Below are 24,089 nucleotides of genomic sequence, written 5' to 3' on the forward strand. Positions count from 1 at the left end.
ACGATTCAGCTATTGCGACGCCTACGATATTGTGTTCGCGGGAGCAGCACTTCGTCCTCCAAAAGTCTTCATTTTTACGCATTTTTCCAATCGGGGACACTGACTGGAATGGTAAATTTTGAGCATGTTTCTTTTAACTATGTAATCTCTTTATTTCTCATTGACAAGCTTCTGCTGACAGAAACAGTGAAAAGGGGCGTGAAGGCACCAGATGCAGGGCCTACTGTCTACAGATATAGGCCTCCAGCAATGGTGCCATGTACTACTACTAGGGCCTATGTCATGTGGTCGATGCGGATCCCATAAAATTACTGCATTTATTTAACAGCCGATATAAGAGGAGGGGGTTACCATGTTTGCGAGAGAATGCGATGGGGGGTAACGAGCAATTGCGATCCTTGAAGACACCATCCCCGGGCACCAACCTTGAGAGAGTGTAGACCTACCTACTCAACTCAATCAGTCAATGCTTCCAGCACACAGGGTCAGGCTATCTCTGAGAGTCTTACGGAATGACTTATTAAAAGTGACATATGCAAAGAAATTCATGGCCGAATTGGCAGTAGTCAGCCACAGTGCTATTTTTAAGGCATAGTTAAAGAACGGATCATCTGGTTCAAAATTCACCCCCGCCAAAATGGCAAGACGGTGCATGCAGCCTGGGGTTTCGCAAAACGTGAAGATCACGGCAACAGATATAACGACGGTGGTTGCGCGCTGTTGTTGTTGTCGCTGTGTCTCGGCGTCGGTTGGTTTGTTTCCTCTAAGCGTCATCCTCTTCGATGCGGATTGGCGAAGATTAAAGATTAATAATGAATTCATGACGTAGAGAATTATCAGTGGTGTAACAACGATGAGAATGGTTCCGACAGCCGAGTTGTGCAACCACATCCAACTGGCGAATTCAATAGCCATTCCTTGCTCACCCGCCTTGCATGCGTTAGGAGCATCAATGATGAAATATGCAGCATACCGCGGAAGGTTGCATGCCATTGCAACCCAAACTATCAGTAGAATCCACTTGTTCAAGGCTTTCTTGGTGCACTGTTTGATTGCCCACATGGGAAAGACCAAATGAATGAACCTGTCTATACTTATTAGAACTGTCAGCCAATTCCGTATGTGCTGTGTTACATAATACAAAGGGCCTGTCGCGTAGAAAAGAACTGGACCTATATCCGGGTCCCATCTTCCATAAACTTCTTTTGAGCCTTGTTCAACGAGCGCCAATAGGTGTCGCACAGTAAAATACATAAAACAAACCAGAATGTAGCTTATATCGGACAGGGCCAAAGCCTTCAAGAGGTAGATATAAGTCATTTTTGACTTCATTCGGTGGAAGATCACCATGCACAAAGAATTCAGACACAGGCCCACGACATTGGTTGGGCTGATCAAGTAGATGTAAATGTAAAATACAGCAAGATAGACATCGCGTGCTGGGCAAGTATCGACGGTGATTTGCGCTGTCACGTTGTCAGAAACTGTCGCCATCTTTGTTGTCTTGTGGTGAGTCGAGGATCGGGTGAAGCTAACTACGACGCCAATGGGTCTTCCTAAACTTAAATCCAAGGCCTTACAGTAACAGTACACAGATGACAACAAATGTGTTCGCTAACATTAGATGTAGATTCGTTGGCGAACAAAATGTTGTCGTCTTCGCTGGACTTAAACCCAGGATGACGGTTTCTTTAGTGTATGTCCTATTCAGCCCCTGCGTCGACAGATCACTACTGGTTCTTCGTTTGTTCTCCTCCATAGGTCCTTGTTGTTAACTCGGTTCAGTGTCTATTTCATCATGAACTTCCTCAACATTTCGTGTTACAGTTCAGAGAATACTATCAGCAGACAGTTGCTTGTGTTGTCTGGCCTTTAGATAAACAATGATGAGACTGTTGCGCTACACATCAGTGGGGGAACTTTCCGAAATATTCCCGACCTATATAGATTTAATTTACAGTTATCCAATTTCTAATGTTAGCACTGCGGTAATTAAGGGTAACTATTTGTATCGCAGCATCGTATTTCGTTAAAAATTAATCTCAACCGCCAGGCCTGTTTTTTTTGCTCCGGTCAAACGATCGGTGTAGAAATTGCACTTCGAGTGGTTGCGAGCAGTAAATATACGTGTACTCTATATGTTGTGTCTCATCTTTATCAAAATTACTCAAAACCTCGTTTTCACTGTTACCCTGCGGGACTCAGTGCGATCTTTCCTTGCCGGGTGAGGATAGGTTTTCATCACATGCGATTGCCACAACCCACGCGTTATGGTTTTCTACGCCCGACTTAATAAATAATGTTACCCGGTACGCATTGTTTTCCTAATTAAATCTGTCCTTGTTCAATGCAATTATATGCGTGTCAAGCAGAGGTTTAGCGTGTCCCTACCGATATCAATGTTGTTCCTACACAAACAAGACTGAAATCATACAATTTGAATCAATACCCGGTTCAATAACTCCCAATGCAATAGCAGATCTATAGCGCAGACAAGTAGCAATAGCCCACTCACTCTCGTACACAGCTTGCTAGGCCTACATATTGTGATGCGCCAGGGCATGCATGTCTGATCACTATAGAGTAAAACCGGCTAATCTCGGCGGCCATATTTTAAGGCCATTTTATAGGCCTATGTACTAGAGGACACACTTGCTTGTTTACCTTGCTCGACAACGCCAAACAACCATGGTATGTATGGGAGATTTTTTTTACATTTTCATGTCGTTCTGTGTGATACTATCGCATTTATTTTTGGTTGTGATGATACATCGTGTTATCCACAACAGTCAACTGAAGTTGCTATCTGAAATTAGAGAGATAAGAAGGGGTCGTTGGAGATTTTGACCGCTGTTGATAGTTCATACACTTCCTTTAGAGGCACTTGATATTGATAGAGTCAGACACTTTATATCTTTAGTTTTATATCTGGCTACCTAACTTAGGCATGTACATGTATCTTTCACATCATTGCGAGTGAATTGCTTGAGAAGATTGAACCTCCTTGAGAAGATTCTTCGTCCGCGTCATCAGCGTACTGCCATATTGTTCTCTCGAAAGTGTCGTTGTTGGAACATTTCTTTCTGCTGCTGGGTTCTGCTGATTCATTGATCAGTGTCCTTCATACGGGCTTCTTAGTCAGCAGAAAACTACATTGAGGGCATCATGAAATTGAAGCAATAGTAAGCTGAATCAGGTTCCATGGGTCAAGTTTATCGTGTTCATTGTCCAAGGTTACAAGCAAAGTGAGCAAGGAATTCTTACGTTTTCTTCTTCATTCCAGGCGGACCAATTCCAGCTCTCGGAAGAGCAGGTTGCAGGTTAGTACACAAATCAGATGGATTTATTGGTGGCATACCATGTATTTGGAATCTTTATTGGAACCAGATACAGTATTTTTCGTTTAAAGTTGATTACAAAACAGTATTCAGATTCATTGTTCTTTTTAACCAAACGTAGACATACCTTACTGATTGAAGTGGTTGGTTTTGTTAGGGATGGAACAAAACTTTATTGCAGCCCGTGGCTTGATGGAACCTTGGTAGATAAGCCAACATGATCGTTCTTTTGCATATAATTTGATTATAAAAATCGTTTATTTTTTATTCAGAGTTCAAAGAATGCTTCGCCACGTTCGACAAGGAAGGCACGGGCTTCATCAACACGAAAGACCTTGGTACGGCTATGAGGAAGCTTGGAGAAAACCCCACAGAGGAGATGCTGGAAGCAATCATCTCTGATATTGATCTTGATGGTAAGCATGGTTTCGATGGGCTGCCGGTGTAACGCTTTTGGCCGTTCCCCATGTCAGTGTTTCTAAACAATAGACATTTAGAGCGATCAAATCAGACCGTGAGTGTGGGGGGGGGGGGGGCGGGGAGATCTCTTGGTGTTCATTTGAGGACTGAGAACCATCGGTGCTGTACAGATTACTTACCCCGTCACGATTTATTCTTTCTGTAGGTAACGGCACGTTAGATTTCGAAGAGTTCCTAAGCTTTATGGCGCGGAAGATGCAGGATGGGACGGAGGCGGAGGATGACATCAAGGAGTGCTTCAGGGTGTTTGATCGGGACGGGAATGGCTTCATCAACGCGAGTGAGCTGCGCAACATCTTGATGACGACGGGTGAGAAGCTTAACGATGAGGAGATGCAGGCGTTGATTGACGAGGCAGATGTGGACAATGATGGCATGATAAATTATGAACGTAAGTCAGGATCGGTTATTCGGATGCAGATTTTTCCCATCTCAAATATCTGTGTAAGTCGCAATGGAGTGAGTTACAGATGTCAAAGCCTCTGGGTCAAGATGTTTTCTATCCTTACACTACCATACCAGTAACTGTAAAGACTCCACAACCTATAGTCAGCCCGATTAGAAAACGAAATTTAAGAAGTCCTGGCATAATATTTTCGTTTGCGTTGTGTTATCTGACCAAGTTCCCAACGTAGCTGGTGATAGGAGAAAGCGTTATAGAGACACAGTGCCAGTCTGTAGCCAAATTCACCAAGTCCTGATAGTACTTCTGCAGTCATACTTTTATTATAACGTGTATCATATTTGGTGTTGTAACATTATTCTGTTCTTGATTTTTCAGAATTTGTTGTTTCCATGTTCGCGTAGACAGTAACTGGCTGCAATCACCGACCAGAGACTAAAGACAAAAGACTGATAACCAACCGCTGTCAAGAGTTTTTTTATGAAGGGCCGCCAAAATTCAAATCTTCACCAGTAGGCTTGAGCCAGAGGCATATGCCGAGTGCGTGGGGCCAAGACTGGAGGAGCCCTGGTGGGCTAATTGTTCTCACAAGAAGGATTATGCTTACACTTATAACATATGCACGCGTATAGGCTAATAGTGCCACTTGATTAAAAAAAAGCCAACTTGTTGCAGAGAATTTTAACTTCAATCTACCCGTTGCCAAAAATAAAGTTTTTTAATTTAGCAGTTTATGCGGCATCCATTCCCATTCTGCGCTCGGCAGTTATCGTCCTGACTGCTATGCATCATCGATGGAAGCAGGATAGAATTGCCTTTATTCACTTCAAAGACTTTTTAATCTTATTTTAAAAGTGTCATCCTTGAACTACAGTTGACTAAGCCATTGTTTTATCACCAACTATGCACAAACTGTGTGTTTATTAGATGTTTGTTAACTTATGTAAATTTGTACATAGTAATACCACTTATGAATATTTTGTTATAAAAAAGATGTAAAATTATTAAATGTGTCTCAGGTTATTCATTTCCAATGACTTAGTTGTGTTAAGATCTCGAACTGGACTGAAGGAGCGAGGCCATCCTTCAAAACTATGAAGTGCGAGTCGCATGGCATCACAAAGACGCCAAGATTTTTCCAGATTTTGATTCAACTATCGTTTGAAACATGTCGTTGAATTCGATATGTACGATTCGCAGCACTCCTCAAAGGACCTATACATGATGACGCTCGTTGTGATTAGTGGTAATATGGTTATTTACAGCCATCCAGAAAGGGCTTCAATACCATGATACATGTATACTTCAAAGACGACTGGTCATGATGACGATGACACTTTTGGGAGTATTGCAAGAGGCTATGTAATCTTCAGTCGCCAATCAGGGGACATAAACATTGGCGTCATTACAGACCGTTTGAGAGTCATCCTCGTATTAACAGTAACACTATTGTCAAGTATTTATGAAAAAATATTACTGTCACGTTATACATGTATAAAAATGTCGTTGATAGCGTTAGAATTAGCGTTAGCATTGGCGTTAGCGTGAAGGTTCTTGAACTCGGTCCCTCGGAGAACATTCTCGGGCGAGGAAAGGAAATCACGCACAAAGCAGAGGTCAATTCATTCAAAAGTTGTATGGAAAGTACCCATGTACATCGTGAACAGGACAAAATCCAATCGGCTTTACAAAGGCCATGGTTTAAGTGTGGAGGTAAAGGAAATACACTCAAGGATTTTGGTTTAAGAGATGTTGACATAGGATTTTAGAGTTACCGAATCCATCAATAGTAAATTTAGTCATTGCATAAACATTTCAGTATACCTCTGATGAAGCGGCGCGGGAACGTAATTACTTTTACAAACAAAATTCGGTGTGTTCATGTTAAATTTTAGTGCTATATTGGAATATTCATAAATTTGTAGCGAAATTAGTACATAATAGATGCAACTAAGGTATTGAAACCAACGTGTTGCCGCGGTTTGCCCTACTTGGGTGTAAAATGATTCGGCTACAGAGCGTTTTTTGCCTCATTTTTCGCCGATAATTTTCTAATGTTTTTAAAATAAACAAAAAATGGCAGTCCGTGTTTGTCTAAGGGAGCCCTTTAGAAGTTCATTTGTCCAGTTACTACCACAAAACAAACGAGTCGTAACAAGACACAAGTCAAAGGCCCTTCTTTTGGTTAGTTCGCGGGAGTGCATGAAGTCTGGTGTCTTTTCCTTGGTATGAAATAGTGAGAGGGAGTCCTAAAGCCGCGTCCCGAATATTTTTGAAAGCTTGCGACAGCACAACGAGGACATACAGACAAAAATGGTAAGTAAAAACTTGTTTGCATTTGTCATATGTCAGGCGCGGCATGACTTTTTAAAGTAAGTCCGCTCAGTATGGCAACGGTAGGCAAGGGTAAATGATAATCCATTCTGGTTAGTGTTAACATCTCTTTCGTTGGCTTTACGACTGGAAGGGGATGCCTGAGTATATAAGGCAGGCTGCCGGTTGGCTACATCTCCGCACTCCGCTATCATTCACCGTCAACATGGTCAAATGCAACATCACTGACGCAATAAGACGCTGCAAGAGTGTTATTCCTGTGGAAGAGAAGTCAGTTTCATAGATTGATCCAGGTGTTACTTCTTTGGCTGGTCCCCATTTTACCTCTCGCGGTCTATTGTTGGGAACAGCTCCACCGGCATCACAGCATTATCACATGTTGATCACTACTGTCATAAACCTCCGGCTCCGCTGTTGACGCGCGAGTTAGTCGCGAGTCGTGTTACATGTTTAGTGGTATACGTACAATATATATTAATGATGCATATTTGGAATGATTCCGGTATTTTGATATCAAATTGCAAATTGATCCTTCGGGATGACGAGTATGCTGCAAATTTATAATCAGAAGATGATTTTAATAATTGTAATTATACTTTAATTTATTCAGGTGAGCCACAGCGCCTGATATTTGCACTCGATTGCTGTAAAAAAAAGGAATGGCTACATTAGCTTACCAAGACGAAAATTGGTAAAAGTTTACGTGTGAAAACTACCAGCGAATTTGAATAACGCTGTGTTGGTAATATTTGTTTATGATAATGAAATATGCCATTTATACCTATCGTTCGATATTATACGTAAACAAAGCTAAAGTTACGTTTTAGGTCAGTCCTGTTCCTTGTCCCAAAGTGTAATCCATAATCAGGCACAGTTACAAGGCGTTTGATAGAAAATACGAAAAATAAACAAATCTTCAAAACCATGTTATAACACTCCTTTTAAACGATATGGTGTGTCGTTGTGTGCACTGCACTATCACGCCATGTGTGCACAGTAATATCACACTGTATAAACAGTGGATTTTCGGATGGGTTGTTCCCATTTTTTTTATATGAAAATATTATATAGTTTTAAATAATTTATTTTTAAATATGTATCTGGAACAAAAAGCAAATGCGATTTGCGTGTTCTGTGATGCTAGGCAAAAAGTCCCGACCCTCCCCGCAAATGAGAGAGTATTGTCTCATGCTATAAGTAGTTATCGCAGGTCACTGAAAGAGAAGTATCTCGTTTGCGGGGGGGGGGTTAATAAAATGAATGAATCAACCCCTACATTGATCAAACAAACATAAGACTGATATGGCTTGTACATTTTCCTACATTCGGCGTTCGTCTTGACGACAGAAAGCGTCTCAGCAAGGGACTTCCGTATGTTGTGCCAACGTCGCAGAAAAAATAGGCGATTACACATTTCGCTCAAATAACACATCTTTCTGACGAGAAAAAAGAACATAAATCTCAATCAAAACATAGGAATGGTTTTAGTCGGGGCAGAAGAAACAACAATCATGTACACTTGACCCAGGCATGCCAGGCCTGGGAATTTACTTTTAGGCTTATTTGCTATGGATATTTGAAATACAAGCACGACTCCGTCACAATAAAGAGACCTCAGGCCCCATTTTAGAGTTTTTCTCATCATATATTTCTTCCCTTACTACGCCATATCCAATCTCCAAATGGCGAAATGGCTCATCATCCCAAGCCACTTTCAATAGTAAATTTGATAAAATTGTACAATCTCAAACCTCGCACCCAGCAACCCGATGTGATACAACAAACACATGGCTTCCACTTAACCAATCAATATTTAGACACCCGGATTCTCGGTTAAGCTTCGACCTGCTTCGACACGCCTTGAGCATTGTGTTGAAGGACTCTCATTTCGAGAGCAGTAGGCCCATTTGAATAGATCAATAAATGCCGATAATGTGTCCAATGTAAACACCATTATTCTCATAACTGCCTTTTGGTGTTTTGCAGGCGGCGCAGCAGTTAACGGAAGATCAGTTGGAAGGTAAGCCCACTTTCCCTCCTGCTGTCATAGAGAACGGACGCTTGTGATAGCGCCCCCAGAGGCGGACCAGCCCGGCGACCAGTGGGCAGTCGCGCCTCACCAGACTGCCATCAAGGGGGCCCTGTCTCACGTCACTCCTTCATTCTCATTCTTTCTCTTATTCAGTCACCCTCTGATCCAGGTAAGCTACTATCCCGTATTTCGCCTTAATTGCCGTTTAGTTTCTCGTCCTTTTCATGTTTTGGGGTTGCCTCTCAATTTTGCCTCTAGTCTTCTTATTATATATACCGCATGTTCGGCTTACTTTAACATTGAGGCTGTAGTTGGCTACCCTTTCCTTCCAAACACGAGTAACAAGAGTAGGACATGTTTGGAAAAAGAGGACGTTCGTAGTCTTTGCACTTAAGATATTTCAGTTTCTTTACCAGTGTGTAAACCTGCCCTTCAGCGGTGACTCTCCGTGAATATTCTCAGCGTTGACCTTTGACAGGCGCATGAAAGGATTCCGGAGATATCACAGCACTCGGTCCCGGATATCCTTCAAACTTTTCTCAAAACACCTTTGTAAATGTTGAAAGTCAGTCACCAACACGAAAGTGCAATAACAATGGATTTCAAATATGATATCTCATTACCACGTAAAACGTTTCTTTGAAGGAACATTTACCTAAGGTTCGCGATCTTTAAGAAAAGTTGTCTGGTTTTGGCCACTGACTTGGGATTTTCATGACATGTACAAAAGTATGTCATGATCGAGCAAGGTGACGAAAATGTGCCAGGACTTATCAAGAACAAAGAAAGCCGATCAGCTGGGAATGTTACCCTATCTACTCAAGTAGCAAATCAGTAAAAACAACCCAACATTGATAATGGATTGTTTGATTCAAACAAGTTTTATTTACTGTACGTGCCGGCGCACGCCCTAATCTGTGGCATTCTCATAAATTCCCCCTATCAACAAATGGAAACGTGTCACAAAATTAAAAACAGTCGTCCCCTATAAATAATCTCAAGTATTCCAGGTCGTCTGCTCGGACGTAACCAGACAAAGATGTTACTCTCCCTGAATAATTTATGACTATCTGTCACAAAAGATGTTCACTTTCGTTTAAATCTTAATGGCCTGTCATGAGAATGAAATGATGACAACTTACTCGTAAACATTAAAGTATACAATATCAATTTGGGTGCTATCATCACATAAATAATCCAAATTAGTTTTACAACCCTTCCCATTCGATCTTGAATTAGGCCTAAAGTAGCAAAAGAACGCATTGTCACCTAAACTTCGTGATATCATAAATAAGTGTTAAGTTATAGCTTTAGAAACTATCCCGAGGGGAAGGGTAACACGGTTACCAGTATGTTAGACGAAATATATTTTCTACACTGACAGGGAACGCTAACATATTCCTTAATGTTCAGGGATGCTCTTTAATGGAATAGTATGCATATACTATACAGATGTACCCATAAACAAAAATTCTTTTGTGAATTTTCTGCAGATCTTGATGGTCGTACGGGTTATACAAAAACTTTTGTCGACATGGTATGCGAACCGTTTTAAACAACGTATATCACTCTTGCTCTGGTTGGGCTTACAAGACCTAACTCGTCTAAGACAATTTTACAGACATCTCGAAATCCTATTGTGTCTTGCTGACCCATCATCTCAAGACGCCACTCAAGTCTATTGTATAATTTGATGGTTAGAAAACAGACCTGTCTCAAGTGTCACCTAACTGCCAAATTGAGCAAATACGTAACATCACCCCCGGGAGAGATGGTGCTTTGAGATTTAAATGATGTGTTGGGATCCGAGTCCAAATATTGTTTTCACTTTTTTTTCTGCTTAAAATGAAGAAACATCATCAGCCCGAAAAATCTTTGGCTTTGAAAATTTTTCAGAATTTTGGACTCATGAAGAAATTCAACTGTGAAGGATAGAAAATGTTCGTAAATAATCAATAAAAAAAAGAAAAAAGAGAAAAGAGAAAAGAGAAGAATGGAATGCCACTTTTAGAATGATATCAATCAATGGAATTTCACTTCCTAAAATTACGTAATCCACTTTGTATCAACGTTTTATAACGATCATGAGTCATCGAAAACACGGATCTACAGCAATGACGAATTCAAGGAATTTCTTTTTTAGAATTCAAGGAAGCCTTCTCCCTCTTTGACAAGGATGGGAACGGCAGCATTACCACCAAGGAACTGAGCACAGTCATGCGGTCTCTCGGCCAGAACCCCACAGAGGCGGAACTAGAGGATATTCTTGATGAAGTAGATGCAGACAGTAAGTTCAGGTCTTGGCTTGCCCGACACCATCCTGGCATATCAGGCCATTTCACTCGATGTTGTCGGTCATGTTTGCAAGGATGGCTCGACTCCGCTGACACAAAAATTGCAGTTTTAGACGTACACACGTAGCTCCTGCGTATCAACTTGTCCCCCTTAAGGTGGTAGAAATTCAATTTCAAATTCAAAGAAGAAAAAGGCCGGCACCAGATCTGAGATACATTTAGTCCCTCTGCCTTATCCTTCTATCATGCTGACTCTCCTCATTGAGTTCATTCTGTCAGTACATGTAAATTATTTTCTTTTGCAGAAAGTGGGACGATTGATTTTGACGAATTCAAAGAAATGATGGCGAAGAAAGTGGTGGGCACGGACCCAGAGGAAGAGATCCGAGATGCATTTAGAGTGTTCGACAAGGACAACAACGGCTTCATTACTGCAGTGGAGCTACGTCACGTGATGAGTAACCTCGGCGAGAAGCTGACGGATGAAGAGGTTGATGAGATGGTGACCGAGGCTGATCTTGACGGCGATGGCAGAATAGACTATGATGGTAAAATTAGCGTGCAAAAATGTCAACATTTGAAAATTTAAGTGAGAAATATCCGTTTTCTGACCTGGGTATCCTGAGGGCCAACCTCTTTGCGTTTCTATTTGGGAAAGGTAATTTTAAGAATCCATTGCCGGCTCTCCGATGAAAAGGAGGGGGCACCAGTGCAAACCTCGCTTCTATCCAGAACTGAGTTCTCGGGACTATACATGGGTCCCCGCGGGTGGTTTTTCAGTCTGTTCAAACAGAATGACCAATGATGTTATAACTTTATAAAAGGATAGTATTGTTCCTGTGTTTAACTTCGGATCTTATTTTGCAGAATTTGCCAAGATGATGATGAACCGTTGAAGCATCTCATCAGCCTGTACAGCCGTCATCACGCATCAGAAGGAACATCAAAGGACCAAAGTCTCACGAAGAATCAAATACGTTATGACTCTCGAGTTACCTATTGAAAGTGCTTTTGACTATCTCGTTGCAATGTCCTTTTGAGCAAACGATTACACCCATGTTTGCATGCTCTCTTCGTGATTTGTGGGCATTCACAGAACTTTCTTACAGTGATCGTGAATCCGCAGAGGAAACCCTACTGAATTCCCATTTCGTCAACTTAGCCCGTCTACATGTGTCTTTGGCCAGTTTCCAATTCTTGATGTCACTTATACCCACATCTAATGTATCATTTGTGTTTCATAAAAGTACTCAAATTGTACTGTAATGTTTCAGGTGGCACGGATGTTCAGCAAAACGCTTTCAATAACATACTAAACATTGCACTAAACGCACAAGAATAACTGTTTGCATCTAACCAAGAGACCAATATGCATGCGTGGTTCTATTCGTCTGAGTGATTGTAACATTAACTGCACCTGGACAAAAGTGTGTCCAGCACTAATTTGCACCATTATTGCACTATTTTATTTGATTGCACCAATTTCTTGCACGTTTTACACCACATGCAGTTTTGTTTTGGATGCAATTCATATTTCTATTTTATTCTATGTTTTAGGCTACACTGCACCTACATGTATTGCACGCAGCACAATCACACTTTGCACGCACTGCATGCTTGTTTTTGTTTTACCTTGCACCAACCAACACCTTTTGCATGTTTGTTCACCCTTGCACCCACCGCACTTTGCACCCTGCATGTTTGTTTACCCTTGCACCCACTGCACTTTGCACCCTGCATGTTTGTTCACCCTTGCACCCACCGCACTTTGCACCCTGCAAGTTTGTTCACCCTTGCACCCACCGCACTTTGCGCCCTGCAAGTTTATTCACCCTTGCACCCACCGCACTTTGCACCCACCGCACTTTGCACCCTGCATGTTTGTTCACCCTTGCACCAATCACTGTACTTTTTACCCTGCGTGTTTGTTCACCCTTGCACCAATCACCGCACTTTGCGCCCTGCATGTTTGCTCACCTTGGCACCAATCACCGCACTTTGCGCCCTGCAAGTTTATTCACCCTTGCACCCACCGCACTTTGCACCCACTGCACTTTGCACCCTGCATGTTTGTTCACCCTTGCACCCATCGCACTTTGCACCCTGCATGTTTGTTCACCCTTGCACCAACCGCACTTTGCGCCCTGCAACTTTATTCACCCTTGCAACCATCGCACTTTGCACCCACCGCACTTTGCACCCTGCATGTTTGTTCACCCTTGCACCCACCGCACTTTGCGCCATGCAAGTTTATTCACCCTTGCACCCACCGCACTTTGCACCCTGCATGTTTGTTCACCCTTGCACCCACCGCACTTTGCGCCCTGCAAGTTTATTCACCCTTGCACCCACCGCACTTTGCACCCTGCAAGTTTGTTCACCCTTGCACCCACCGCACTTTGCGCCCTGCAAGTTTATTCACCCTTGCACCCACCGCACTTTGCACCCACCGCACTTTGCACCCTGCATGTTTGTTCACCCTTGCACCCACCGCACTTTGCACCCTGCGTGTTTGTTCACCCTTGCACCAATCACCGCACTTTGCACCCTGCATGTTTGCTCACCTTGGCACCAATCACCGCACTTAGCATCCTTCACATTTTTTTCCCTTGCACTCAGCCAATCAATGTGCGCACTGGCTCTTTACAACCTGTTTGCTTTGCCATTGTTTGCCCTTTATGTACCAGCACACTTCGCACCCCGCATGTCGGAAGGGCATGTTGGTTTTATTCAACTGCGTGCATCAGCCGCAACTTGTACCCCTGCCTATTTTCCTTCTGTTGCAAGAACGCATCTTCTTGAGTAGATTCCTAGTCATTTGCACGCGCATTATACGGTACATTGCAGTGTTTGCACCACACCACTTGCATGGCATCATATGTCGCATAAACCACGTTATTTACACCTCACCACACAGCTTATTTTGCATACCCGGTACGCAACTTTTATATTATTTTGTGCATGCCCCTTTTGTACCACAGCACATGTACTACTTCGTTTATCGCGCACTCTCATTTTGTTATATTTGCACAATCACATGCACATCACGTATGCACTGTTTCGTTTTTTAGTTGAGTTGAATCGTGAATTGCTCCATTACACCATTGCATGTCACTAACATGCACAATAACAGTGTGTAACCTGGTCCGATGTATTGTGATGACGTCAGATCCAAATGATCACGACTTGATGTCATCATGTTACCTCCTTTGAACCTGGTCTATCGTTCTTGAGTGGAAGCTAACATTTTAATAATTTTGCACCTGGTGGTGGGATTAGGTTTGCACTGATATTTTGCATGAAATAATGATACTAATCAAAGAACGCCTGCAATTGCCGTGGCTATATATTGCTTTCATGGTACAGTAGATGTGGGTGTCATTTCCGCGGTATATTTTGCAGCTCTTCCATTCACTAGGACAACCACGAATCGGGACCCATGATGGGGACCAATGGCCGACTGCACCGGAAACTGATGCTGCCATCTATGGCTCCGGGTGGATACTCCAGTGTAGATGACCTTGCACATTTTTCAATAGATTGACACAAACTTCACCCAGATTTAGTGATAGCTGAAGTCTAGATGTTGACCTAATTGAGCACTTCAAAACAGCACTGTAGTCTCAAAAAGAAAAAGCATCTGAAATTAGGTTGTAAAATTGGCCAATTTGCCAGATAGATTCAACAAATAGATAATGTAACAAATTTCAGCTAAGCGGGAAGCAAACAAACTTAGCTTTGTTTTAACGATTCAAGCTTCTATTGTGATAGTCCATGTTCTGATGTTTTGCTATTTATGATGTTTTATTATTGTATTATGTTATGTCTACACCATTCACTGGGTATTCCGTGATATCACCATTCACTGGGTATTCCGTGATATCCTAAACTATTTCAAATAAATCTTATTATTGCACAGCTCACTTTTTCCGTTGTTGATTATCCGGTGTAACGGAAATAACTGTCCCCTTAGGTTTCTGTCATTGTATGCTTGTGTCAATACCTTGCACTTCTGCAGTGGACTTTTTGTTTCCTGGTCTACATGTAGCAGAAAAAAGCTGAGAAAATCCGTCCAGTTGCATTCTATGGGATCTTTATTCTAACAAATTAAAGCTCTCACATTGTCGCTACCAAAGACTAGTTTATAATGTTCACAAAGTTCGAGAGTGAACGAAGTAGGATGTGCTCAATACGTCTGTAACAAAAGTAGACACGTACTTCAGCACCAATGCCAATGAATCATAGCATGTCGTGGGCATAACGAAGTGATCTGTCTATACTCTCACGGGAAGTGGTCCTCATTCCTAATAACAACTGTCATGCTGCTCCTCTCAAGAGCGATGTGGTTGGTCTTGCGGATAAGACAGTCAATAAGATTTACCTATCGATATTCTAACCCAGAAACTGCGTTCGTATCACTAAAAACACAGCAGAACTTAAAACAAATTCACAAGCATCTGCCTGTAAAGTCTGACTAGGGCATAGCAAGCATTTCGTCTCCACAGACGTCCACGAGGCGTACTTGTCAGAAGCTCGGGTGACTGGGATCCATCTTTTGATCCGCCCTACCTCGACATGATCATGCCATGGAAATCTGTAAAATAATGATAAATATCAATCGATTATAAACAGTACATTCATTGGCTGCTCGAAAAAAACATCATCTTCATTCAACCGCAACCTCAAATGAGGTGGCTTGTTGCCCGAATCAAACGTACCCCGTACATGAAGCCGTGTCTCCGTCACTTCTTGTTGTCCTCCAAGGTACCTCGTCCGAGGTGGGAAAGTCGACGTAACCAAAAACCACAAGGTTGTAATTGTCCCAATGAGGCTTTGGCACAAGTTGTGCCACTTTTCTTGTTTGATCACAGACAGCGGAAGGGACAACCGATATAGCTGTCGTCTGCCGTCGTCGTCTTCTCTGGGTGTTGTTCTTGGTTTTGTCGCCGCGAACCCGATGTTCAGACCCCAGACTTCTCTTTTATTCTAGACTACCGAGGCAATGCATTGGTCTACCTATTCATTCTTCCTTAATGTTCGGGGGGGGGGGGCAATCCGCTGGTCCGGAGTGTATTTCGAGGTGATTTAGATCGGGTGACCGACGACAGTCTCTGACAGTTGGTTGTCCGTCGTTTAGTTTAACGTCATTCTTGTAGACGTCGCTACCATATGACAGAATCTTGTCTTCGGTAGTTCTGTCTCCTGATGGTTGTGATTTGGAGACAGGTTGTGATTCCACGTCCAAATCGTTTAGTTTAACGTCATTCTTGTAGGCGTCGCTACCATATGACAAAATGTCTTCGGTAGTTCTGTCTCCTGATGGTTGTGATTTGGAGACAGGTTGTGATTCCACGTCCAAGTTCGATGACTTTCGAGCAGTGTGATTTACAGAACACATAACAACTCACCTTCAAAGTTGATCCTGCCACTGCCAGTCGGGTCCACCTCCCTGATAATCTGATTCACCTCCTCTGCCGTGATATCCTCCTCCAAGATGCCCATCATTGTCCTGACGTCCTCGGGACTTATGTAGCCCTTGTTACCACGGTCAAACAGCTTATACGCGTGCTGCATCACGTCATCTTTCTGGCGGGCTTCCTTCATCTGGATCGCCATGAAGTTGAGGAACTCCGGGAAGTCGACCACGTGATCACCTTGAAAAATTTAAATGCATGTACAGCCATTGTTGATTCTCATTTAGTCTACTGTAAAGCCAGGTAAATTGATTCTCGTCCGAAGCTTTTCTAAAAATTGGAGGGGGATCTTTCATCTGTTATTGTCTTTTTTGGTTGGCCCTCCCCAATGCCACCCTCGGTGGTGAACAAATCCGTGCGACTGGCATTGATGTCCAGTTAAGTGTTCTGTGAAGTGCCAGTGAATAAAATGTGGTGTGCGTGCCGTACAGTGAACTAGGTGCATTATGTCTTACTATGGAATATAGTAGATTGTGGAAGGTGCGTTGTTGATAGTCGACAGGGGATAGTGAAAAGTGATGTGTGGATAGTGGATAGTGAAAAGTGAGGTGTGGACAGAAAAGTGAGTAGTGGATGGTGGATAGTGGATAGTGGATAGTGGATAGTGGAAAACGTGGTAAGAGTGAGAACAAGAAGTGTTTCTCTGTACCGTCATCGTCGACTTTCGCGTTATCGTTAGCTTTTTCTTTAGTTTTAACATCTGAAAATGTCAAAGGATTGATGAAATCATGATTGAAATGAGTGAACGAGTTATCTCTGGTATCAAAATCATATTTTGCTCTCGGCCTTTTCAGAAAATACATGAATAGTCAGTCAATCAGAACACGAAGTTTTGGTATTCGACACCCGGCCGACAGAACTAATACCAGATCCAGTGTCGTTAAGCAAGACATGCGGGTGTACTCATGCAGTCGCTTGTTTCAATCCAGGAGTATGGTACCGGTCGGAAAGGATTAAGGGTAGCGCTGTGTGAGTTGCCCCTTGTGTCAGAAGAGATTTGGAAAACGCCATGTTTTCATTTTTCCATGAATGGGGAGTGATGACCATGATGACGCTAGAGATTGATCACACGACACCTACCATCTTCGTCGATTTCGTTGATCATGAGGCGGGCCTCGTAGTCGGGGATCTTGAGACCCATCTGGCTGGCGGAGAGGACCAACTCCGTCTCGCAGATGTGACCATCGCCATTCTTGTTGAACAGATTGAACGCTTCCTTTAACTCTACAATACAAGAAATAACCTGTCAGATGTGTAGATATGTGGTTTGGTATCTTCGATTGTAATCCTATAGGCAACGTATACGAGCAGGGGTAAGTGATATTTAATCCAGTAAACTTTGTCGTTTATGGTACTCCATCGTGTGAATGACGGTTATGTAAGCTGCATCTGTCTGTTTAATTCGTCAACAAACGAGCTTGAGGTATCCGAGTCGCTGGGTTTGCCTTGTCAATTGTCTTGGCACTTCTACGGTGATTCGGTTCAGAGGAATTTTTAAAATCTTACCAGCAATTTGATCTTCTGTGAGGTGTTCAGCCTGGAAAGAAAACGATAATGTCATTCGCCAAGTTTCATCCAAGAAATTTGTCCTGTTGCAGTTCGTATAAACACACGAATATAGGCCGACAAGTCACGAACCGTTTCATGGGAGTATCAAAAAGTTGATTCTGTCGTTCAAAATTGTTGATAAACTAAAAACGTCTTTACTTACATTTTTACCAAGAGTAGCCATACTAGAACCTGTTTCTTAGTTGTAAATCCAGTGAATAATGTCAGCCACGAGCAACGGTAAAACACCAACTATAACATTTAATAGAATCGAAGGAACCTTTTCACCTATTTGCTGCAAATAATTCGCAGCGGTTGTATTTGAGTTTGTGTTCCTCAGAGTTCGGCGTCCAATGACAAATTAAGGCAAATAAGGATGTTTATGTATCGAAACAGACTAATAACATTCAAGCAGACGGAACATTGATTCAGCCTTATTGTATTGGCATTTAACAGGAAGACACCAGACCAAACGATATTAAATTTGTGCCAAAATGCGACTGTAAAAAATCGGCTTACCATAGTCCGTCTTCGTTTCCAATATCTCTGGACTGATCTCTCTACAGCCTAAGGCTGTCTTCATGAACCCAAGCGACCACTATTTACCAAACTTCTCAAGATGATGCCAGCGTTTCTTAGCTGCCTAATAAAGCAAAGTAGTGTTTAATTCAGTCAGTTGTGACGAACTTATTCAGTTACCGTGAGATGCTTTATTTCCTGGTGAGAATCATTATTGGGATAGGCCTTAGCTGTTGGCTAATTAACCCAGCGGAACATTTTCAATAGTTTGGCTACTTGGTATTGTTAGCCATTATTGTATATAAAAGATCGGGTCTCATCTTCACGCACCAAGCTTGTAAAGATTGATTTGGCGATTATTCCGGTTTAAAAGGAACGATTTGCTTCAATGGCTAATTACCACGATTACAACTGACTCATTAGGACGGAAATATTCCATTCATCGACTTCGATATCAAAGGTATGGGACAAACACCAACACCTTGGTCTATTGGGACATGTTTGATGGCGGAGAACACGATAAGGACATGTATGTCAATATCCATTAATACCAGATACTCCAGAAGATATGGGTTAATCGCAGTCCTTTGACCCAAAAGGCAAAGGCCGTGGTAGTTTAAAGCACCTCCCCCCTTGAATAAAATGTGACGATGGTATCAACCTACCTTGCGGCTGAAGACCATTCTATGCCGAGCTCTCCAGGAGCAAAAGGTTTTACTCAATACGTTGGTGATTCTTGTCAGGAACCACTCGGTGACAGCAGTAACACCCTGATGGCTGTGCCGGCCTTATTCAAAACATTATTGATTTTGAGCCAGCAGTAACATTTGATAACTGCGCTACCAATAATCGCAATGAACAGGTAATGTCATGATTTGTGACCGCAGCTAATGTCCTAGCAACGGCGATCATGCTGCCATGGCTGGACATCATGGTAACACAAGGAACAGACGATAGAAGGGTTGTTCGAATCAGTTTTATTTTCCCCGGGCAATTTATCAACATGGAAAGATAGGTGCAGCTTAACATGGTGAGTATCCTTTGCAATAGATGGCAGTGCGATCGACATGTCGATTGATTCGTCTGTCGCTGGGCTTCTGCAGATGGGGGAGAGATGTCATTCGGGTTGTTCCCGTTGAGATGTTGATGTCAATACAAATTTCAATAACTGGTAGGTCTTGGTGACGTTGAGTCAAGTAAGACAATAAGGAATGTCACAGCATTGCTGGTAAATATTGGTTATTACTGTCGGAAATGTCAGAAGACCAAGTGCCACCACCGGAGACAAAAGCGAAAACGGCGACACAACTGTTACCGTGTCGCCACCAAGCGGCACGATTATGAGCTAAACGTCAACTGCGAGGACAGCTTTTAGTCTTACAAGGAAGAGCCGGTACATTTGTACATGGTGTTGTTGCGACCAGTGAAAAGAGATGTGCTGATATTGTCCAAGTGTCTGATACTGATACTGATAATAAGGCGTCACCTTAGCACTTTCTTAGCAATGTTACTGGAAGTTCGCGCCAGATAATCCACTGTCTTCAGCAATCAGTCTAGAAGGCACGGGCAAAGTTTAAGCACTTTATGCTTGATTAAAGTCTATTGCTACAGTATCCAAACCAACAGTGCACTCCGTGTGTCGTCTACCATTGTGATTTATCGTGAGAGAACCATGCTTTTAAATTCTGAAAGAAAGAACATTTTAAAGGTAAGAACATTAGAAAGTAGACTGTCCTTGTAAATCGAATGGAAGTTGTTACTCTAACGTGTACATGGGTACCTCTCTTAGTAGACACCTCTCTATTAAGGACAACCTCTCCATGAAGGACACTAGGTTTGGTCCAAAATTATGCTGACATCCCACCCACCCGCTCAGTGTGTCCCTCAACTCCCCTACAGCCCCTCCTAGAACCTACCTTCAAAGTCAATCTTCCCATCACCATCATTGTCCGCCTCCTTCATCAAGGCCCTCACATCCTGCATGGAGATCTCCTCTCCCCAGATACCCAACATCTGTTTGACGTCTTCGGCGCCAATGTAGCCCTTGGTACCGCTGTCAAACATCTTAAACGCCTCTTGCATGATCTCATCCGTCTGCTGGGCCTCTTTCATTTTCTGAGCCATGAAGTGCAAGAACTCGGGAAAGTCGATCAGCCCGTTATCTGAAAAGGAAATTGTTAACATGCTAAAGGAGGAATAGAGCATAGATTGCGAACAGTGTAGGAAGCATTATTCTCATGCTGACACATCGGTTTATCAATATTTATGATAGACATTCACAGAAACACTCAGCAACGGGTACACCCAAGAACGTTACACCGGGCTTGGAACGAGCTTGGGGGGACCGCGTTCTGACCTTACATCTCTGGACAACGAAGAATGAAGAACCATTAGTAATAACATAAATCATGTAATCTGCCTACCATCGTCATCGATTTCCTTGATCATCTCCTGTAGCTCGGTTTGGGTGAATTCAAGTCCCATCTCTTTGAAGGACTCCTGTAGCTCCTCGGGTGTGATGTGACCATCGCCGTCCTTGTTAAACAACATGAACGTATCCTTTAACTCTGCAATCTGTAACTCTGTTAGACGCTCCTGGGGGAAAAAAGACGAAGAAACATATTAAATGTTGCAAAAAGAATTTGCCAGGGTGCGGGTTATGTGTGATTCAAATAACAGACTCTTTCCTTTTGGTCCTCGAGAAGACCACAGAAGTCCCACAATGAAGTTCAAGAAGCAGCTGCGAACCCTAGTATTCAACAAGCATTGGTGGTTCAGTGGTAGAATTCTCGCCTGCCACGCGGGAGGCCCGGGTTCGATTCCCGGCCAATGCACGTTTATTTTTATTTTTGCATTGCTAAGCATTGATCCGATAATTACTCCACCCAAGGATTTGCATGGGTTCCTCCAGTTCCTGAGATCGTTAAGGACAGTCTCCTCCAAGACATCCTTTTGTGAGACAAAAGACTAAAAAATACATGTTCCGGACAGTCGCATCCAGTGAGTGGAGACAACCTCAAGACAACGGTCTCTCATCATTGCCTGAGGACAACCTCCTTCAAGCAGACATTCTTTCTGGGGAAAGCAGCTACAAAGGCTGTCGCATCCATTGAGTGGACACAAACTCAAAAAAACGGTCTACGATCATGACCTGAGTCAGTCTCCTCCAAGTAGACATCTCTGCTCCAAAACTAGTCTCAACCAGGGAGAACACCGTGGGCACATCCTCGAGACAACGGTCTCTGATCAGTTTCCTCCAAGTAGATACCCTTCACTTTCAGACAACATCTCCAAAAGACATGAGGACAATCACCTGCAGCGATCGCACATAGACCCTTCTATTGCATTCAAGAGCCTTATCCTCAGTATTTGTGTATGTGACTCTCCAATTCAACTGACCTCTCGTTAACTGAGAGACTGTGAATCCGTCTTGAGTCGAGCATTTGAGATGATAGTTCAAAGGACTTTAGAATAGGAACTTGTAACAGTGCTGAAGACGACGATTCACGGCAAACGTTCCTCTGTGTGTTTGCGAAAGTCTGTTGCTACTCAAAACGTCTAATGAACATGTATTTCGGTAACTAGCTACTGAAAGTTCCGGAATATTATTGTTATAATTTGACATAAAGGCCTATATACAAATATCATGACTGGGATTACTACCAACTTACCATTTTGTGTTATGTTAGCAGGGCCCTGACTAGATCGGACCCTGATCGATGTCGAAATTTGAGAATTAGAATACTCGTACCAGAGGAATATCGCTATCCAACTGAGACCTGATGTGCTAGTAATAAGATATATACCGAGGCCTTTGATAGAACACCATGACACCGTCTCCTCGACCACTAATAAATGAAATGGAAATTCTATAGAAAGTCAATAACTAGGCCATCACGTGTACAAAACACCTCATTCACATTAGCCGAATCGCTCTCAAAACTTTCAATTCCACAATAACTTTAGTGTACTCGTATCTCTTGACTGAATAGACCTTTAGAATAACATTATAATATTTTGGTAATGCAATCGCGAGGCTAATGATTCGTTATGTATCTGGCCATCACCAATGTGTTTTCACTAGACTTGAGGCACCTCCAGTTAAACTGCTTGTCCCGCAACTGATTCTTCTTCTAGTTTCTGTGACGGTGAAGGCAGTCTCCTCCAAGTTGGTATTCCGGGGACAACCGTCTCCGAAAGACATGATCAGAACAGTCTCCTTCAGGTACTAAACAAACCCCGAGACAGATGTTTCTACAAGTCTCATCGACTTGGACACTCTTCCTGGGACAATCATCGCCAGACTTGAAACGACAATCACTTCGAGGAAATGCATATACTATTCATCCATACCTCTCTCACAGTGTTGGCAAGACGGCGGGAATGCTAAGCTCGATTCGGTCTGGTTGTGGATGTCTCATCTCTCTCACTGTGTCGGCAAGACGGTGGGGTGGGCAGGTCTCATTCGGTCTGATTGGGGATGTTTCATCGCTTTCACCGTGTTGGCAAGACAGTGGAGCTACCAGGCATGCCAGGTCCTATTCGGTCTAGTTGTGACTGTTTCATCTCTTTCGCCGTGTTCATAAGACGGTGGGGAAGCAGGCATTCGTCCGGGTTGCGGCTGTCTCATCCCTCTTACCGTTCGGCGACACGGTGGAGCGGCAATGTCCCTTTCAGTCTTTGTGGCTATCTGATCTCTCTCACGGTGTCGGCAAGACAGTGGGGCAGCCAGGTCTCATTCGGTCTGGTTGTGACAGTCCCATCTCTCTCACAGTGTTGGCAAGACGGTGGAGATGCTGAGCTCGATTCGGTCTTGTTGTGGATGATTCAGCTCTCTCCCGTGTTGGCATGACTGAGAGAGATGAGATGGTCACAACCAACCGAATGTGACCTGACTACTCCACCATTTAGGCGAAATGGTGGTGCAGTCAATTTGTCAGGCTGTTTTCCTGTGGATGATTGTCCTAATGAAGAAGGTCCGACCTTATCTATGACGGATTCAGATGTATGTGGCCATTACTCAAGTGTAAAATGACTGTTGGGATCGTGAAGCAATAGTGCAATTCAGTCAAATATACCAAGCTGATGTGTCACTGCGCTCGGTGATATGAATAAAGACCAGCAATTGCTTTTACTGAAAACCCCATGTACATTTACACTAGGCCTTTCTGTACAAAACTGAAGTAAAATCATTTACTAGTCTTTATTCATATCACCCCTTCAATAAGTCGTTTGGTTTGGCTCTGAATGGATCCGTCAAGCTTTGACAGGTTTATTACCTTATTGTCACATCGAGTTTGATTTGTGGAAAATGAACGCATCAAATCATGAAGACATCTGATGACGTTCAGCACTTTTTTAAAATGATTGATTCTTTTTATCAAACACCAAACAGTTCTGTGACTTTTAGACTTTCTAATCTTCTGACTGTGGTTATTATCCCAATATCTTCCTTCAATAGCAAGATTTGATCATTCAGCAAGTCAATTATCCAAGTCATGTTCCACATGGCGTAGTTGGAACTGTTCCACAAATGTTACTAACATTATCAAAGATAGTTTGACTTCTTTCAGTTGAAATTGGGCTAGGAGGTCTATCAAGTACCAGGGGCCAGCGAAACACCATTGACACATGTCATAACAATATTTTCAGATGTGACGTTGTCAA

General features: G+C 42.8%; 3 protein-coding genes and 1 non-coding gene across 4 annotated transcripts; 2 read left to right on the forward strand and 2 right to left on the reverse strand.

The window, feature by feature from the left end:
* Window positions 1-459: 459 nt before the first annotated feature.
* LOC135484889 (P2Y purinoceptor 12-like) lies at window positions 460-1,494 on the reverse strand. The gene has a single exon (XM_064766586.1). It carries the CDS (start codon window positions 1,492-1,494, stop codon window positions 460-462), a length of 1,035 nt encoding a protein of 344 aa, XP_064622656.1.
* A 1,076-nt stretch (window positions 1,495-2,570) lies between these two features.
* On the forward strand, window positions 2,571-14,799 carry LOC135484890 (caltractin ICL1b-like). Its single transcript, XM_064766587.1, has 8 exons — window positions 2,571-2,691; window positions 3,284-3,320; window positions 3,611-3,754; window positions 3,964-4,262; window positions 8,606-8,756; window positions 10,731-10,874; window positions 11,187-11,429; window positions 11,749-14,799. Exons 1-8 carry the CDS (start codon window positions 2,689-2,691, stop codon window positions 11,775-11,777), a joined length of 1,050 nt encoding a protein of 349 aa, XP_064622657.1. The 5' UTR covers window positions 2,571-2,688; the 3' UTR covers window positions 11,778-14,799.
* On the reverse strand, window positions 14,422-22,280 carry LOC135484891 (uncharacterized). The gene is made up of 9 exons (XM_064766589.1): window positions 22,094-22,280; window positions 20,846-21,017; window positions 20,339-20,584; window positions 19,088-19,209; window positions 17,862-17,892; window positions 17,436-17,579; window positions 17,005-17,055; window positions 16,290-16,535; window positions 14,422-15,475 (listed from the first exon to the last, which is right to left on the reverse strand). The coding sequence occupies exons 1-9, from the start codon at window positions 22,094-22,096 to the stop codon at window positions 15,447-15,449; spliced, it is 1,044 nt and encodes a 347-aa protein (XP_064622659.1). The 5' UTR covers window positions 22,097-22,280; the 3' UTR covers window positions 14,422-15,446.
* Trnag-gcc (transfer RNA glycine (anticodon GCC)) lies at window positions 21,186-21,256 on the forward strand. Its single transcript has one exon. It is a non-coding gene; the product is annotated as a tRNA-Gly (tRNA).
* Window positions 22,281-24,089: the final 1,809 nt, after the last annotated feature.

This window comes from Lineus longissimus, chromosome 3 (genome assembly GCF_910592395.1).
Source record: "Lineus longissimus chromosome 3, tnLinLong1.2, whole genome shotgun sequence".
In the NCBI taxonomy this organism is placed as follows: domain Eukaryota; kingdom Metazoa; phylum Nemertea; class Pilidiophora; order Heteronemertea; family Lineidae; genus Lineus; species Lineus longissimus.

Bases quoted from the DNA above. Each gene is read 5' to 3' on its own strand.
- LOC135484891 (XM_064766589.1), bottom strand. The intron at 17,893-19,087 runs GTAGGTTGATAC...TTTTCTTTCCAG, and splicing joins GAATGGTCTTCAGCCGCAAG to GCTGAACACCTCACAGAAGA. The intron at 16,536-17,004 runs GTACAGAGAAAC...AAATTTTTCAAG, and splicing joins CGCGAAAGTCGACGATGACG to GTGATCACGTGGTCGACTTC.
- LOC135484890 (XM_064766587.1), top strand. The intron at 3,321-3,610 runs GTTAGTACACAA...TTTTTTATTCAG, and splicing joins CTCGGAAGAGCAGGTTGCAG to AGTTCAAAGAATGCTTCGCC. The intron at 3,755-3,963 runs GTAAGCATGGTT...TTCTTTCTGTAG, and splicing joins CTCTGATATTGATCTTGATG to GTAACGGCACGTTAGATTTC.
- LOC135484889 (XM_064766586.1), bottom strand. From the start codon at position 1,494: ATGGCGACAGTTTCTGACAACGTGACAGCGCAAATCACCGTCGATACT.